The sequence below is a fragment of the Halichoeres trimaculatus genome, unplaced genomic scaffold (genome assembly GCF_033239565.1).
Source record: "Halichoeres trimaculatus isolate MK-OKI-2021-1 unplaced genomic scaffold, fHalTri1.1 fHalTri1_scaffold_6, whole genome shotgun sequence".
Lineage (NCBI taxonomy): Eukaryota > Metazoa > Chordata > Actinopteri > Labriformes > Labridae > Halichoeres > Halichoeres trimaculatus.
The window spans coordinates 14991430-15008585 of NW_027437184.1; the positions used below are offsets into that span (position 1 = coordinate 14991430).

Genomic DNA, 17156 nt, shown 5'->3' on the forward strand with positions numbered 1-17156 from the left:
CCATTCTCCAACAGAAGGAGATGGTAAACTTTGTGAGCCAAGTGAAGGGAGGGTGCAAACTGCCGTGAGTTCATTGGCTTCAAAATCTTCTGTGTTTGCTGCTTGTGGCCAGATTTGCACAGATTGTTCTCTGAGCTTTTTCTGCAACTCTAACTAAACCAGTGTGAGCTCCATGGGTCATTTAAAACTAAAAACCAAACAGTTCTTCAAAGCTCTGAGTAGCAGCAGATTCATGCGACAAACTTTTAAAAGGTGACAAACCAAATAAACATTGGTCACATTTGTACTTCATTTTCATAATGTTTTTACCAAAATATTTCAAAAATACTGAATATAGATACATTTAGAAGTTCTTGATGTAGAACTCTGTCTCTTATTCAACAAAAACTAAATGAAAATAGAGGAACGTCAAAGGTTGAATACACACAAATGTTTTTTATTCTTGATAAAGCACTGTTTTGTTTCATTTCAAACTTTGTGCAGCCTCAGATATTCTTGGATTTTTATGAGACCAAGTGTAAGTTTTGTATGTTTTCTATTTTACTGGGATGTTGCAATCTTTTCTTAGCCAAAACCCAACTTTAATGTGTAGTAATTTCACAAACAGGGCCAAGTATTACAAAAATATAGGTACATACAGACTGTATAACGTACAAGCGCAGTGTCAGTGACGTCCACTGTTTGCCCATCATCAACAGGCATAATGGAAATGTTGAACTCAACTTAACTTTGTTTTAGTTACAATGTGCTTGTCAGACTCAAATCGTTCTTTGAACCAGACATTAACCAACATTTTCATCTTTTCTGTGAAATCTGCTTTTTATGTTATGTGTTATGGTATGTTTGTGGTTGCCGTTGTTTCTACGGCCAGCCCCCAGTGGAGTCTTGAGGAACTGCAGCATTTCTGCAAAGCCTTCATAGTTCGAGAGAGGAAGTTGCCACCTGGTTTAAACCAGATATAAACAAACCATTTTTGTTGGTATGGTTAAAAAAACTTACTTTACTGATATATAATCTGTTGCTACCATTGATTCAACATTTCTATTCTGTTTTATTTAAGGAGTAACTGGTCAGTGTTGCTTCTCCAGAGTTAAGAGTCACACAGAAAATAGATTTCTGGACAGAAAAGGACAGCAGTGCAACCATGTCTGCCATGTTCTCATTACTGTGCAATTTCCCAGATTTTAAATGTTCCAAAGATATTCTCTAACTGATTCTGAATAACAGAGGATGTTTTTTTTGTTGTTGTTGTTGTGTGTGAGACATTTTCTTGACAGTGAGTACCCCTTCACATCTTCCCGAAACCCTGAAACGTGGGACTAATCATAATAAAGAAAAATAATTATATAAGTTACAGAGACCTTTTGCTCAGTATCTACTTATAGTAGATTGTACTTTCAGAAAATTTCAAATGAAGGGCTGAACAGTTTTTTGCTGGTCCATTTTATTGGAACCTACTTGTATAATGTAGCTCATGAATAGACAGTAAGAATGGAGACAGTTTTGGTCCCTCTCTCTTTGCTCTGAGGCGGCTCACTCTTTGCTGCAGTGAGAGCAAATGACACCTTGGAGCTCTTAAAGCTGAGAGTGTACCTCTGTTATCATCGCATGCACAGTGATGCAGTTGATGCAGATCTGCACATTACATAGCATATGTGTACGTTAATGTGAACGCCACTGTCCTCACTGTGTTCCTCTCCCTCTCTATGTGGCTGCAGCTGTCCTGTAGGTCTGCAGCAGCACCCTGTCTTTCTGCAGCAGAATGCTCTGTGTGTTTTTTTCTCCTTATTGCAGTTTTGGAAGACTTCCCACCACTGCTGCATTGACACCCTGGTGGAGGGGCCTGGAGTGGAGAGCGGGAGCCTGCAGCCCAGCCACATCATCTCTCAGGATGAGCTCCTAACACCCTCCACTCTGACTCCTCACATTAAAGCACATCTTACAAACATACCATACATGTAGTTTGGATTAGTTTGTTTATATTCTTTTGTCTTACTCTTTTCAGGCCCAGCAGACTGTTATTGGGCATAATCTCACTCTATTTAATCACACACAGGGTGGTTTCACTTGCTAGATGAAGAAAACACTACACATGGCAAGTATTGTTAATTTTCAAGTGATGCCAAAGAAGAAAGCTGCTCTTCCATCTATTAGAGTAAATACTTACAGAGTAGACAGTAAAAGCTCCGCTTGCATCTGCCTTTCCACCTTCAGTCTAAGCGGACAACAAAAAAAACATTTTGAAGCCCTTAAAAGTTGGAAATACTACCTTTTCCTCTCACGCCATGCGAAAAGACACCAAGCGTTTAAGTCCAAAATTGATGCACACTTGTCCCCTTGTCCTCTGCCATCAACTGAACCTCGGCTCGGATGGCACTCTGTCACATGATCTCAGATGCATCCTTCCGAGCACTCACAGTTCTCCTTCCCCTGGTATAAAAAGTCTAATTAACCTCTTCCCAATCCATCAAACTCCTAAAAGTGCATCACTGTTACTGTACAGTCCCTGTGTGTTTACAGTTATTAAGTTTGACAGGTGCATAGTCTTAAGTGTACGGGTGCAGCTTCACTCAGGACTACAACTGATTTAATCAAATCTAAAAAAAAAAAAACTCTGACAGTAGCACTTTCTGCAGGGAAGAAGTGCAGACACATGATGTTGCTCAGATGTTGTTGACTGATGTGTTTGTGTATATATGGGAAAAAAGGAGCTGTCCTGTTGTGAAAAATGACTGCACACAAACTGCATCACATAACAATGCACTAGAGGAGCATCTCACTGATCATGAGAGGAGTAGGTGCAGCATGATGCACATGATACCTGACCTTCTGGGAAATATATGGGACACAGAGACACACACAAACGCTTCTGTCATTGAGGGTATGTGCAAGGTTAGAGGAAGCTGAGGAGAAAAAGAGGGGAACACTATTGAAATGAGAGGAGCTAGCCAAAACATTTATTTTAAAGTTCAATTATAACATAGTGGCTGCTTTACTGTGCTGTTTTTCTGTCTTTGTATGATCATATGATGCTGACTTTTGATGGTGTTGTCTGTGAAACAACATCTCTATTCATAAATGGATCATTCTGATTTGGGACCATATGTCTGGGGCTGTTCGGGGGCTCCATTACACAACCTCCTCCCTCGTCAAACCTGCACTGCAGAACTTTTCTCTGATCTCCACAAACACTCTGACAAAAGTGCCTGAGTATGCACACACGCCCCAAGTCAGAAGACAGGGAAAGGGGAGGAGGATGAGAGTGGGAGGAGGGTGTTGATGGAGGAGAGAAAGAGAATAAGAGGGCTATGAGGGACCAGGTGAGGGGAGGGGAGATAGATAGAGGAAGAGGAGGGGGTAGAGAGAGAGGGGTGGCGTGCAGCCAGCAGAGAGGACAGGGAAAAGTTGTGAGGTAGCCGGAGGGACGGGCAGAGTCAGCATCAGTGGGGCTCTGCTGAGGAGGAATGAGAGCACGCCGCTTTCCCCTCCTGTCTCTCTGCGTTTCTGCCTGTCTGTCTGCCCTCTCTATTCGCCTCTTCTCCCCTCTCTAATTTTCTCCCATCCTGGCTGCAATGTGGCTGTCTCTGCAGTGAAAGTGCTGGCTGCTGCTGGATTCTCCTTGAGTGAACCCTGACTGTGCGCAGTGAGCGTTTGCCGCTCTGCCTGCTGTCCTGTTCACACTGACTCAGCTGTGTAGGCAGCCTGCCGGCCTCTGAGAGGGGAACACCGGCTGCAGGTAGGAGATGTAAAACTTGTTCTTTCCTTTGCTTAAAACCACACATCCAGTCATAGTTCTACGTATTTTATATCTATATACGGTGAAACTGTTTGAATATGTCTGAAATGCATGAAGAAAACACAAAAACACATTATTTCTGTCTAAAAATGCAGAATTAATTATCCTAATATTGCACTTGATTAACTTTTTTTTTTCTATTTTCGCTCTCTTCCCTTCTTCCTCTGCCCTCTGTCTCACCTACAGTCTCAGAGTGCTGAGGGGGCTGGCAGGCAGGTTCACCTCCCCCCAGGACTATACAGCACTGTAGGTGCATCATTGGGACGTGCCTCCTTTGGAGTCGAAACACCCAGACTGCAGCTTTCCTGTCCAATCCAGGCTGAGTCAAAGCTAAGGGATACGCTGCTAACCAAAGCCTGGGCTGGATCCTGCAGCAGCATTTGTTTTGGAGCACATCTGGTGGTCATGGAGGTCCAGTGGGTTGGGGTTAACCCCCCAAGGCTGGGCCCTCCTCATCAAGCCATCAGCGTGATCTTCTCGATTCTGCTTGGTAATGTAAATCTCTCACTTTACATTACCTTATGTCACGGCTGATGCATCATGGCTTCACTGCTTCTTTTCTTTTGAAAGTTCATATTTGATCGCAGTCATGAGCTGGTGTGTTTTCATGTGGAGAAATTGATGTTGAAGCTTTCCCAAACCTGACGTTAACCTTCATCTGCTTCTGACCTACGTAGGCATTTGATGCAACAATATTTACTGCATGGGTCAATACGCTTTTTAAAAACAGATATTTTTTCTGTAGACAGGTTATTGTGATAAGGAGTTAAGGTGTTTTGAAGTTTTGTTATGTGCAAATGTGAGGCTAGGATTACCTGAAAACACAGAGATGTAAATATAAGAAAGTTTGTAACAAAAGCTGAAATGTCATTGCGGTCAAACAGTTTCACATGATGCGCATTGATCTGTATTGGTTTGCGTTTAGATTGTGTCTCTAGAAAAGGAAATGTCAGCAGAAGGAAGTGGCCCCTGTGGTGGAAAAGCTGTGTCAGACTCAGGGTACTCTAAATGAGGGCCTGCTGTTCACAGTATAATGTACATCTGCAGTGAAAGAGCAGCAGCATTTCCCCCAAACAGAGTCCAGATAACCGTCTGTTTTCTTTATATTAAACTAACTGAACAGCAGGCATCCGTGTCAGACATAGTCATGGAAAAAAACACATTGACATATAGTGTTTCAGGTGTGAGTGGTTGAATCTGAAATATCCAACAATGCATCCTCTGAAGAGTGATTTATTTACCTTTTCAAAAGATAGACAGAAACCCTAGAGAGTCTGAGGCAGGTAAAACTGGCACGGAAGTCTGCGTAAACCATTATCTGACCATTAACTGCCTGTATAGAGAGCTGTGTTGTGCATTTGTAAGAGTCTGTTTATGTTTAATACCCTTGGTTTGTACTGTACCAACCCCTTAACCTTCTACTTCTTTCATATTAGCCACAGCTCACTCACAGACACTGACGTATATAGAACAAAGATGAGACAAATGGGCCTCCTATACCACAAAGTGGCTGATATATTAATCAGTAGATGCAGGTGTTGGAAAGAAGCAGCCTGACGTCATCTTTTTGACGTCATATTCATTTTTCATAAAGTAACACAAAAGTTTGATTGTGCATCAGGCATATTTTTGGAAATCAGGCTCACGTGTAACTAAAAAGTGGTGTCGTGATCTCAAGTCTGCATTTTGGGCTTATGTGCACAGGCTGCATTAATGAAAGAAAGTCAGAGTATTTTTTTTATCTCATACTTTGAGACAACCTAGGCATTATTTTTTCTACATCCTGACTATTCAATTCTAAAGCTGTTCTCATGTACAGATCATGTCACCTCCCACACATCTGAACAATAACAAAGTGAAAATATTGCTCCTGCTCTCCTGATATACCCTGTCCTAAAAGTTAGAGGACATGCTGTTTTTGACAAGTCATGTGAGGTCCCTAACTTTTTTAATAATGTTGACGTTTTTGAGGTGAGACAGGGAAGCCACCAGCTGTTTTAGGCATGAGTGAAATATAAAATACTGGGTCCTGTTACTTCATTACCGTAACTGTTCTAACACTCCTTAGAACTCCTGTTCATCAACTGACCTTTTCTTCCTCTTAAATCACTCCTGGGGCCAAACAGCCACACATGTACATACTGACTTTGGTGTAATGCAGTAAAATTTCTGATGAGTAACAAACAATGGCAGTACAGAAATGTGAAGTAGGTTTTAGGTCTTTCAGGTTTATTCACTATAACTGAAATCACACTCTCCTCAACGTCCAGTTGAGCATGTTTCAAATGATGTCACTTTCAATCTGACAAATTAATGTTTAATATTTGCATCAGAAGTCCACTGTCAGTCAGGGTATTGCTATTCTCATGAGGAGATACAAGCTTCATGGAGAGCATATGCAGCATTTGTGTATATATCCAAAAACCCTTTTGTCCTAAGGTTGGCATATGTTGGCTAGAAACTAGAGCATGGCTGCTCTACTTTTATCTGATGAAGCAAAAGTGTATGTTGCACAAGAAAACTTTAATTGGCCGCAGAGAGAATAGAGTCATAGGCAGAGGGCTTACTGACTCCAGGGAGGTGTTATCTGAATTTTGCCTGAGACACATGAAGATCAAAAACTGTGACATACCAACATGCACTGTCACAACAGTCTTCTGGTTTCTCTCATGACAGCAGGGTTAGAATATAAAACGGGGGAGTTTGGTGGAAAAGAAAGGATTTAAAGAGGACACTCAGAGGAAGTCAAAGTAAAAGATAGAAAACAGAAATACAAATACAGTGCAAACACTCTTTTTAAAGTTGTTTAAAATGCAGGCGTGTCATTGACTGTGAACAGGAAGACACAGGAGGGGCAATGCTGTTGCTCCCTCTGCCCTGTTTTTGCAAGCTCACTGTGCTGCATTGGACCAGCTGAGGAAAAAAAAAAAATCGCACAGAGTGAGTTTGGGAAATGGTGAGAACGGGATGAGAATAAATCAGTAACATTCGGACATACAGCATGCTCTCCTCTCCAGTGTTAAACCCCATCTGCTGCTCTAAGCAACATCATTTCTGTTTGCTGCAGTGGTGCCTGCCAGACATTGACCTTGACCACAGAGTAAGAACACAGCGAGTGCAAAGGAGAAGAGCAGAGTCACAAGAATGTCAGAGAGAGTGCAGAAAATATTACCCCTCCTCCTGCAGCCATACATCATCTTCATGCATGTTTTTTCCTCAAGCTACAAGCTCTGAATGTCTGAAGTACAGAACTGCAAAGCCCCTTGTTTGCATGCAGTTTACACCTCACTCACTAGGTGGAAGCATTAAGCAAAGAGTGATGAGGAAAGGAGGGTATAGACCCAGGGTGCTGTCTGTCTGTCTGTCTGTCTGTCTGTCTGTGGTCCCTGGTGTACAGTTACAGTCTCGAGAGGGGCACAGTGGATTTTCTCCTCTGCTCTCCACAGTAATGTCACTGCAAAGACTCAGAAGTGTCATGTTACTGACACAGAGAGACATATATCATAAACTGTTCAGGAAAAAAATGTAACTTCAGTTGTTATGAAAAGGATGTTTTGAAAGGTCGCTGAAATTTCCCAATTACTAATTGATAAGTTGGTTAACTTACAATAGTACACTAGTCTCAAAAATGAGGACATTGGCTACATTTTGGAGGATAACATTTTAAGTGTGGACAATGGGTACACGGAGGGTTAGCACTGAGAAGAAAGATGAATTATATCCACAGATTAAGATATATAAGGGAAGAATTGACAATAAAATACATAAAAGCAACTGATTAAAGGCCAAAAGACAACATTGGGAGCAATTAATTTGATCATCACAACAAAAACAACTCACAGATCAGAGAGTAAATGGTGTAACTGCTGCTGTTGTATTTGTGTAGTCAGCTAAATGTTTTCCTGTCGTGGCGTGAAATGTTTTTAATGGGCTTCAGAGGTACGGTTTGCACATGTAGGCTACATGTATACACTGAAAAAGTTTAAAGTTAGCATCTGAAAAATATCAAATTCGCAATTTGGTCTTTGCACACATAAAACAAGAATTCTTATACCTGTAACTAAAACACTTTCAATAGCAGCAGATTCGCTTAGATTAGTCTAGTTTAGCTTGACAAAAAGACTTGAATCTGGGGTAGGGGAGAACAGGGTAAGTTGAGCCTATGGATAAATTGACCCACCCCCTGTCTCTGGGAAACGGTACGAATCAGTGGTCACATGACTCTGGATTTAGTTAGCCCGCCTCATTTCAAGCTCTCTGTGGTAAACAGAAACACAAGTTGAAGTGTTAAGTAACTTTTATTCTCCAAAAATCATTTTTGCACGTCAAAGTTAATTTTCAACATATTATGAATAATGAATATAAACTCAAAATAATTGTAACTATATTTTAAAACATACATCAAATGTGTTGCTGAACTATCAATGTATAAAACCATGTGAATCGTGTAGCTAGGTATTTGCCTGAATTGCTAGGCTCGGTTGTTTTTAACAAAATGGTGGCTGTGGGGTAAAGTGAGCCAAACTGCTTGGGGTAAATTGACCCAGTGATTTAACTTACCACACAATGAGGCACTAAAGTGTCAGAGGTAAAACGTGTTTAAGTGTAGCAATACATAATGATTCGTTTTTTGTTTTGTTTTTTAAACATGTGTAACATTGTAGACAAGCTAGAATGCCGAGGAAATACAGCAGGAAGAGAAAATGGGGCTCAGCACCCCTTGAGGAGATGCAGAGAGCAGAAACCGAAGTCCAGGGTGGAAAATCCATAAGAAAAGTGGCCACAGAGAGGAATATTGACAGGTCAACCTTACACAGATTTCTAAAAAGGAAAGCGGGAGGGGAAGTGACAGTGGCAGGCTACACAGGGACAGCAAATGCAAAGAGGGTCTTCACAGAGGAGATGGAGGAAGACCTTGCAAACCATGTGAAAAAAACTGGCTGACCAGTTCCATGGCCTCACAGCGAAGAAATCCTGTGATCTGGCCTATGAAATGGCAGAAAAAAACAACATCCCTGTCCCCGAGAGCTGGAAAGCTAACCGTTCAGCAGGTAGTGTAGAAAAGATCACAATTCAACCCAGGTAAACAGTTGGTCTTGTACCTAAACAGATTCTTAATAGTGACCCTATTCTTTTGGGTCGAGATTGGTTCATCAACTTCAAGGAACACGCCCAAAAAAGTCAAAAATTCAACTTATCCCCGTGTGGTTCAATTTACCCTTTGAGGTGGAGCAATTTACCCCTTAGCTGGAGCAAGTTGAGCCACAAAGACCATTTTTTGACAGGTTATATTTCCATGACCAATCAATATGGATGTGTTCTAATTATTTCCATTGATGTGAGACATCATGAAATTAATGTACATGTGTTGATTTCACTTCAATTTCATTTCCATTTTCCTACAGGTCAAACAATGTAAAAAGTGGCTCAGTTCACCCCGCTCTCCCCTATAAGCCAAATAGCAGCTGTCCAGTGGTGACATGCTAACTCTTCTTTCCTGTAAGCAGTATAAGCAGTAACCTTCTCTACCTATCTTCAGTAACATATTTAAGATCTTTGAATGTCAGTTTTACTTTCTGCACAACAAAATAGTATTTAAAAAAAAAAAAAAGCTGAGAGTATTCATGAGTGACTTTTCTGGCTTTAAGCTAACTTGTGGCAAAGCTGATGAACTGTCAACTGTAGACCAAGCAGAACCCATGCAAAATGAAGCCAGTCCAGAAGTGATGAAAACCACATTTAGTGGAGTGCTGGCACCGGAAACAACTTACTCACCAACTCAGAAAGACGATTTTCAAAGTAATGTTAAAGCCTGGGACAGAAAAATGACTTTAGCTCATACCTCTAACTGGCTAAGAATACAGGTTTGTCCACACAGAGGCACAGCTGACCTGACCAACAGACATACACCCTGTGGCCCTCAGTGAGGAAGCTCAAAGCCCACCTCTTTACCTCACACTTAATTTACAGTGACCATGTCCATCTACTATACAGTCTGTTCTGTATATTTGGTGGACAGTCACAAGTGTGGTATCATATTTCCATCTACAGTAACTCTTTACAAGCATAAATGTATTTTGTACGAGTGTTTAATCACTGGTTTAAAGCAGAAAAGCTTAGTATTCAAGCTAGAATGCTGAATCTGTAGTTTTTTTTTCTCCTGTCCTCCTCAGGCATGTGGCCCAGTCAGGCTCTGGAGATGTCTGTGGGGAAGACTACCCACATGGAGGCTGTGAATGGCAGTACTGTCATGTTACCCTGCACATACGCCAGCTGTATCGGCATCAAGAATCTCTACTTCAACTGGCAGTTTAACGACAATGGCACCATGCAGAAGGTAGGTCAGAACAATATGTTGGAGAGAGATTCATGGTCAGTTTCTGGTCTCTGGTTAGATGGATGACTGTCTTCTTGGTGGTCTATTCAGGTGTGTGATTCAGTGATAGCATCAGAGGGGGTGGTGCCACAGGTGAAAATATACCGTGAGCGGGTGGAGTTTGTGGGGATGAATGACAACAACAACATCTCCATCCTGCTTTGGAACATCACCTTCGAGGATGGAGGCGAATACACATGTTTTGGACGCAACCCCAAAGAGAAGTTCAAGAACCACAGCGCAGTCTTCACCTTGGTTGTGGTGGACGAGTGTGAGTGTCAACTTTGGCAATGAGTCTTGATTTATTATTTGTTATGAGTAAGATTTATTTTCTTTTCCCTATACCAGTGGGGTTTTATAGTTAAATGGCTGTTAAGTATTTCAAACATTTATTACTTCTAACTGTGATAATTATGGCTTACAGTTTATGAAAACCTAAAGTGCAATATCTTATAAATTTAGAATATTGTGAAAAAAGGTTTCCTGAGCCTTTAAATCAGGGGGGGCAACCACTTAGAGACCAAGAGCCACAAAAATTACTGTGGTACTTCAGAGCCACATCACGCACGTGGTCCTACAAACACACCCTCTCACTCATTAACGAAGTGACATCAAATTAAAACCAATACATGTCCATTTTTCAATGCAAGATTTATTGTGCGTGTAAGTGTGTTTAAATTCGTACTTAGAGCCTATTTCTTTTTTTACTGCAGAAGAGAAAAAATTCCAGCAATCAATCAATCTATCGAGCTACCTATCTATCTAGATAGATAGCTACAAGTACATGAGTGATTGAGACCAGCACATGTAGAGAAGATTAACTGAAACTTAAGTATCAATCTCATTACCCAAGCATCCAAGCATTGATCAATACTGATAACAACGTTGGCATCAGTATATCAATATTCTAGGTTGATCAGCACACCACTTAACCATATATATATATATATATATATATATATATATATATATATATATATATATATATATATATATAGCCTCATTAACAAGAGGAGGGTGAGCCACCAAATGTTATTTCTAAAGAAGCTGACTGTTCACAGAGTGCTGTATCCAAGCTTATTGAAACCTTTCATATGAAAAATATTGAGAGGTTAAGGCTTCTGCTCTGTGTTTAATGAATGTATTTAGCACTTTTGAATTGAAACTCATTAAAAAAAAACAGATCAAAAAACACATTGTGAAAATAATTTCACAGAAATCACCAACCTTGTTGCAGATCTTTATTCAAATCTCCTGACAGGAGCTCTAGAGTAGGTTCGAGAAACAAACAAACAAAACAGTTTGACCATCCAACCAAGTACTGTCAATAAATTTTCTTAGTCATTTGAGACTTGTTGCTGACAAGGTGTTGAGATAAAACTTCCACACAGTACTGAGGGTTCAGTTAAGTGCCAACAGTGCCTTTAAAGGCCCGAAGGGTCAAAGGTCACAAGAGATGGCATTTCAAGTATAAGGGGAAAAGCTGCCGTGGGGAGAGCTCAATATGTCGTCTGGACACTTCAAATGTGATTTTTAAAATGTTGATTTCTCTTTACATTACTTCCCTGTCCTGTGCATTTACATGTCTCCAGTGAAGGTGGTGGACAACACGGTGGCCACCATAATAGCCTCTGCTGTGGGTGGAGCCATCGCACTGTTAATGGGCTTCATGCTGCTCAAGAACTTCACCCTCTTTGTTCTTTCCAAACTTGAAGAGAAAAAGTACGTTTTCACAACCACTTCATACTGTTAAATCATCACACATAGTTTGGTGAGCTCAAATAATAAGCATGTTGTGGTGGATTTGAGATGTCTAGCGCTCTCTAATTCTCTTCCCCTTTCCTCCAACTGCAGTAAGGAGTGCCTTGTAACTTCATCAGGGATCGACAACACAGAAAATGGCCTCTCAGGATCCAAAGCTGACTCAAAGCCGACACCAAAAAAGAAATGAGAAAGAGCATGTAAATATTATGGGTACTCATATTTATAAACCTTCTTTGCATATATTTGTATATGCACATTTATTTGCACACACAGAAAATTAATATGTTCAAGCTGGGTCCTAAGAGTCTCTGTCTGGCTGTGGCCTTCAGAGAAGATGGATACACATGTGCACACAACAAGTGCTTAACTAGTAAATCTTGAGGTCCTGGAGCACAGAGAGTGCTGTTCCAGTGGTTCAGAGGGTGACGATAAAGTCACAGGATGTATCTGAAATTCTCAGAGCTGGGAGCATGCAGGATTAATCACAACCATCGCCCTAAGAAACCCAAACCAACAGTGGCTTACGCCAGGCATCTTTTTCCTCTGTCTCAGAGAAACTAACCACCAGTCTGCTCTGCTTCAGCACCATGGTCAGAGCTACACTGTCCCATTTCACCATTTTCACCACAAAGAATTTTGTCTTTACAGTACATACAACAAAAATTCAACTATTTCACAAATGCCCATTGTAGTTTAAGACTACAATAATATATGCTAGAATATTCAGATACTTTGTACATTTTCCTACCATTTTAAAAACAAACCAAAATCAACTCTCTGAGTTGATTTTTATTTTTCGTTTTTTTTCTGTAACCAAATCTTAGTAACATCAAATCCTGTGCTGCAGGTGTCCACGCATGATCTGACTGCAGTCTGACCTCTTGCTCGCTCCCTCTTAGACGAAATACGATTTACAAATACTTACAAGTAGAAAAAGAAAAAATCTGCAAGTAACTTAAGTAGTATGTAAAATCATTGAATAAAACACAAAATGTGTTATAGGGGTTCATTTGGGTAGGCGCTCATCTCATCTGGGCTTTGTCAGATTCTGTTTCAGGCGCAAATTACACCTTAAACAAAAATGTGCTGATCATATGAAACTGGAGAATGTGCAAATTGTGAGCAGATTACTACTTAAATGTACACACAAAATTAATTTCAAGTATGCACCTCACAAAAAATTTCAGGTTAGGATTTTTTAGTTTAATCTGTCCTCTACTATTTCAAACTGTCTGGTCCTCCTTGTCTGCCTTCAGGTCTCACTCTGATCAATATGACTTTACAGGACTACTGAAAGATGTTTTGGCCTTTAGTTTTGCATTTTCAGGAGCCAGTGCCTGGTTCAGGTAACATTTCAACAGTTTACTTGCCAAATTAGGCTGCACTTAACCATATAAAATTTGGTCTGGGGCACAAACAGTGTAAAATGAAATATCTTGGTCCTGTGGAAATTGCTTGAAACAAGCACAAATTGATGATTATGTACTAAATAGTTAATTTATATGATCCTCAAAGCAAGACACACTGAATGTAAATCTGGTCAAATTCAGTGTGTCTGTTCAGACTCTGGTGGATTGTTTCATTTTGAACCCATTAGATCAGAACTTAGTTTTTTTGCAGATTTTGAGAAAAAGAGTAAGTTTGCCTGACATGCTATCAGGATGACTGTGTGAGGCTCACGAGGCCCATTGTGTATCATTATTGCACTGTTTGAAGCGCTTTGCAGCTATGATGTATCTATGGTTCTCTTCGGCCACAGCCAGAGCACATGGGAAATTAAACTTTGACTGTTTTTTCATTCAGAGGTAAACAAATATTATTTTTTATTTCAGTGCTTGAAACAGGGATTAATGCAATGTAGTTACAGCTGGGCTGAATACCTCATTACACAAGACAATTACAATAACCTGAAAAACTGAAAAATGTAGTCAATCAATCAATCAATCAAAACAACACTTTGAAATTATAGAGTTATGCTTTGTTTTATTAATCAGTTTGTAACTTTAAGACCACAGTCAAAAAGTGATTGACTAAACGGGTCACTGACAGAATATTGTGGCATTCAGCCCAGCTCTCCATGCTGTATCTTCTCTTTGCTTGATATAAACACAGGTGCCTGCTAGTGCTTCTCTGCTCCTCTGTCATTGAGGAACACTATATTTTGCAGAACACTTAATAAAACTCAGCAAAAAGTAATAACCCAACAAGCTTCTCAGCTCAAACAATAGACAATCCCCTAAACCTTTCCCCCATTCCCCCTAGAAATGAATGACCCTCAAATGATGCTGCTTTTAAGACAAATAATCAATGCATTTCAAGCATGTGCAACATGGGTCAGACTTTAGACACAATGCTTGAAATCAGAAAAACACAGTTTTTGTGGAAAAAATGTGTCTTGGTATACTAACACTGGTATTGTCAGCTCTGAGGTCAACTGTAAATCCCATTTTATGCCATGCTAATTTCATCATGCTAACCCTGGCTAAGGCTTAGAACTATTTGGTGATGCAGCCCTTGAAACTGTCAGCCTGGATTCAGATTAGACTCAACATTTCCCCCTTGCTTAGTATGTGCCTCTTCATGAAAATGGCCCCTTTTCCCTTCTAAATGCAGTCATTCATCTTGTCTTGCAATAACAATCTTTTCAGCTGTTTTATGGTGAAAAAGATCAACCTGGTGGTCCTGCCCATGTTAAGTCAGTGACACATTTCAGAGTTTAAATAAACACAGGAGACGGCAGGCTGAATATGGGAAGATGGCTTAAACTCTGTTGAAGCTGGCAATAAGACAAGTGATCTCAGCTTTCAGCGGATCCCACTGACATGACAGTGCCAAACAGGGATGAACTGTACCTGGTATCACTAAAGGAGATGAATGTAACTGCATCCAACTCAGACAGTGAAATCCAATATTTTACAATATACAGCTACAATCTGTTGCACATTCAAGACACTGAATGTCTGGCTTTTAAAGAAATACCTCTGGTGAGTGGGACAGGTGTTAACACTGTGTTGTTGTATGAACATACCTCCTCAGTCCCTACAGGTGTTGAATGAGTGCACTGTACGGTGAAGTATGAAGTGTTAGTGATGTATTGTTAATGTTAATAATAATGTGCCTCTGCATTAAAGTGACTGTAGCCCTGAGTCGTCGACATTAAGCAATACCATAAAGGGTGTCAGTTTGGCGCTCTTAAAGATGTTTATTTTTAACTCAAAACCATCCAAAGCGGAGTGGGTTTGCTATATTGGTAATAATCTGAGATGAGAAGAAAACAAACAGCACACATGAATATATATATCAGTGTTTGTGGAGTTCAAGATCCTAGGAAAGTACGATGCTAGTTGCTGAATGTAACAAATGTTAAAAAAGCACTCTCTGAAAAGAAAAGGCAACCATTGTTGCATTTAAAAGTAGAGTGAGATAAGAAAATCTGTATCAATCTTTCCTTCAAAATTAAGTGCATAACATTTTTTTTGGATGGGGTTAGTGATGTTTTTGAATCTCATACAAAATAATAGCTAGGGAGGAGCTGGAGTGGGGTGTTTAATTTGTTTATTTTCTTTAATGAGCGGGGTTTTGTGCTAAACTAAGCTTGTCTGTTAACTCTAGCTACATGGTTAACAAATGAGATGATTTGATTTCAGCCTTTGCAAGAAAGCAAATGGTATTGAGGTATTGATTTTAGAAACTGATGATGTATCCCTTTATTGAAAGTCCATGGGCTGTAACTTAAAGTATATAAAATGAAGTACAGTTGAAATTTTTGAGAGGTGCTGCAGTAGCTTACAGATACATGAACATACTACTTGAATTACAGTATTAAAAGTGATGAATGATTTAAAATCTGGTTCTTTTTTTAATTGTCTGAACGCATGAGGATTATTTCTGTGAGTCACTGATTTATAACTGTTCGGTCTGATAGTGCTTTTTGATAATGCGTGGATTGTCCCAGTAAGGGCCTTATGATGACTGAGCGACTCTATGCAAACAAAAGAGAAGCAAATACTCTGACAATTTGTCACACTGCACCTTTGAGTTTCTACTGTGACAGGTCTGTGATCAACATCACAGTGGAGATGTGCTGGATCAGGGAGTTGTGATGATGGGATGTTGGTTGAATAGGGAACATTCAGAGAGGAGCACAAAGTGAACTGGAGCCCCTGTATTCAATCAGGCCCTGCAGAGTGTAAAGATTCACACAGTCATTCTCCACTGCTGCTCTCTGCACACAAATATACTGCTATAATGCTCTGGCTCGCTCCCAAATGATGTCTCCATCAACCTCTCATTCATGCACATCAGCTCCTGATCTCTTTATTATAGACACATAAAATCTAATAAAGTTTTGATTAAAGTCTCTGTGTTGTGCTGTTATTATCTGATGTATTGAGACCCTTCATCACCTGCAGTTCAGACGGAAACTTCATGGGTAAACCTGTGACATATAATAAGATGTAAATGGGGCACCAGTTGGCCTTTGCAAACTCAAGTGCAATGAAAAAAAAAATCACAAAAGATAACCTACTGTTTTAATTTTTTTTAAAAAGGATTGCGTTTTTTTCTGCACAACCACTTCTCTTTAGAGGCATTTTAACTTCATTTTGAGCTGATCATGTTTTAAAGCTGCTAAAAACAAAAAGTTAAAATGTACTTCACACACACCAGCTTAGGGGTTGGGGAGCAGCAGGTGAGGTGCATTTAAACCATTATCACGAGGCTCAATGAAGCTTTTTTATACCAGGAGTGCCCTCTACCTGCAGTCTTTCTTCTCACCAGCAGGAGGCAGCTCAACTGGTTTTAATTCAGAAATCTCTCTTCTCTCCCTGAACTCCTGAACCTGCTTTCCCTTTATGGGTTGAAGACTTTTTATAGACTTTATAGACCTCCTTTGAAACACCTTTGTGCTTGTGTTCATTACTTTCTGCTCTTCTGTGCATAATGCTTGCATTGTATCTCAGTGTCAAAAATAACGATTGCAGACAGGTCATCTTCCTGTAAACTGTATCCTGACAACTCGTCCTCTCCTAATCCAACCGGAACATATGAAGAAGGTAACTATTTTAAATCAACTTTTCTGAGGAGCAGATGATCTTGGTTGCAATAATCAAGCTGAATGATAATTATTTTAACTTAGCCTCCTGTAAACTACTACCATTGTGAAAACCTACAATCAAATAAAAAAGAGAAGACATTTATTTATTTATTTATTTATTTATT

The 17156-nt window shown here is 40.0% G+C and overlaps 1 protein-coding gene across 1 annotated transcript; it reads left to right on the forward strand.

Annotated features, from left to right (window-relative positions):
• Positions 1 to 3374: 3374 nt before the first annotated feature.
• Positions 3375 to 16296, forward strand: scn4bb (sodium channel, voltage-gated, type IV, beta b). Its single transcript, XM_074673142.1, has 6 exons — positions 3375 to 3736; positions 3983 to 4286; positions 9970 to 10133; positions 10224 to 10443; positions 11765 to 11894; positions 12027 to 16296. The coding sequence occupies exons 2-6, from the start codon at positions 4202 to 4204 to the stop codon at positions 12121 to 12123; spliced, it is 696 nt and encodes a 231-aa protein (XP_074529243.1). The 5' UTR covers positions 3375 to 3736; positions 3983 to 4201; the 3' UTR covers positions 12124 to 16296.
• The last annotated feature ends 860 nt before the right edge of the window (positions 16297 to 17156 follow it).

Coding starts and splice junctions, on each gene's coding strand:
- scn4bb (XM_074673142.1), top strand. CDS start 4,202: ATGGAGGTCCAGTGGGTTGGGGTTAACCCCCCAAGGCTGGGCCCTCCT. Junction 4,287..9,969: donor GATCTTCTCGATTCTGCTTG/GTAATGTAAATC, acceptor TGTCCTCCTCAG/GCATGTGGCCCAGTCAGGCT. Junction 11,895..12,026: donor TCCAAACTTGAAGAGAAAAA/GTACGTTTTCAC, acceptor CTCCAACTGCAG/TAAGGAGTGCCTTGTAACTT.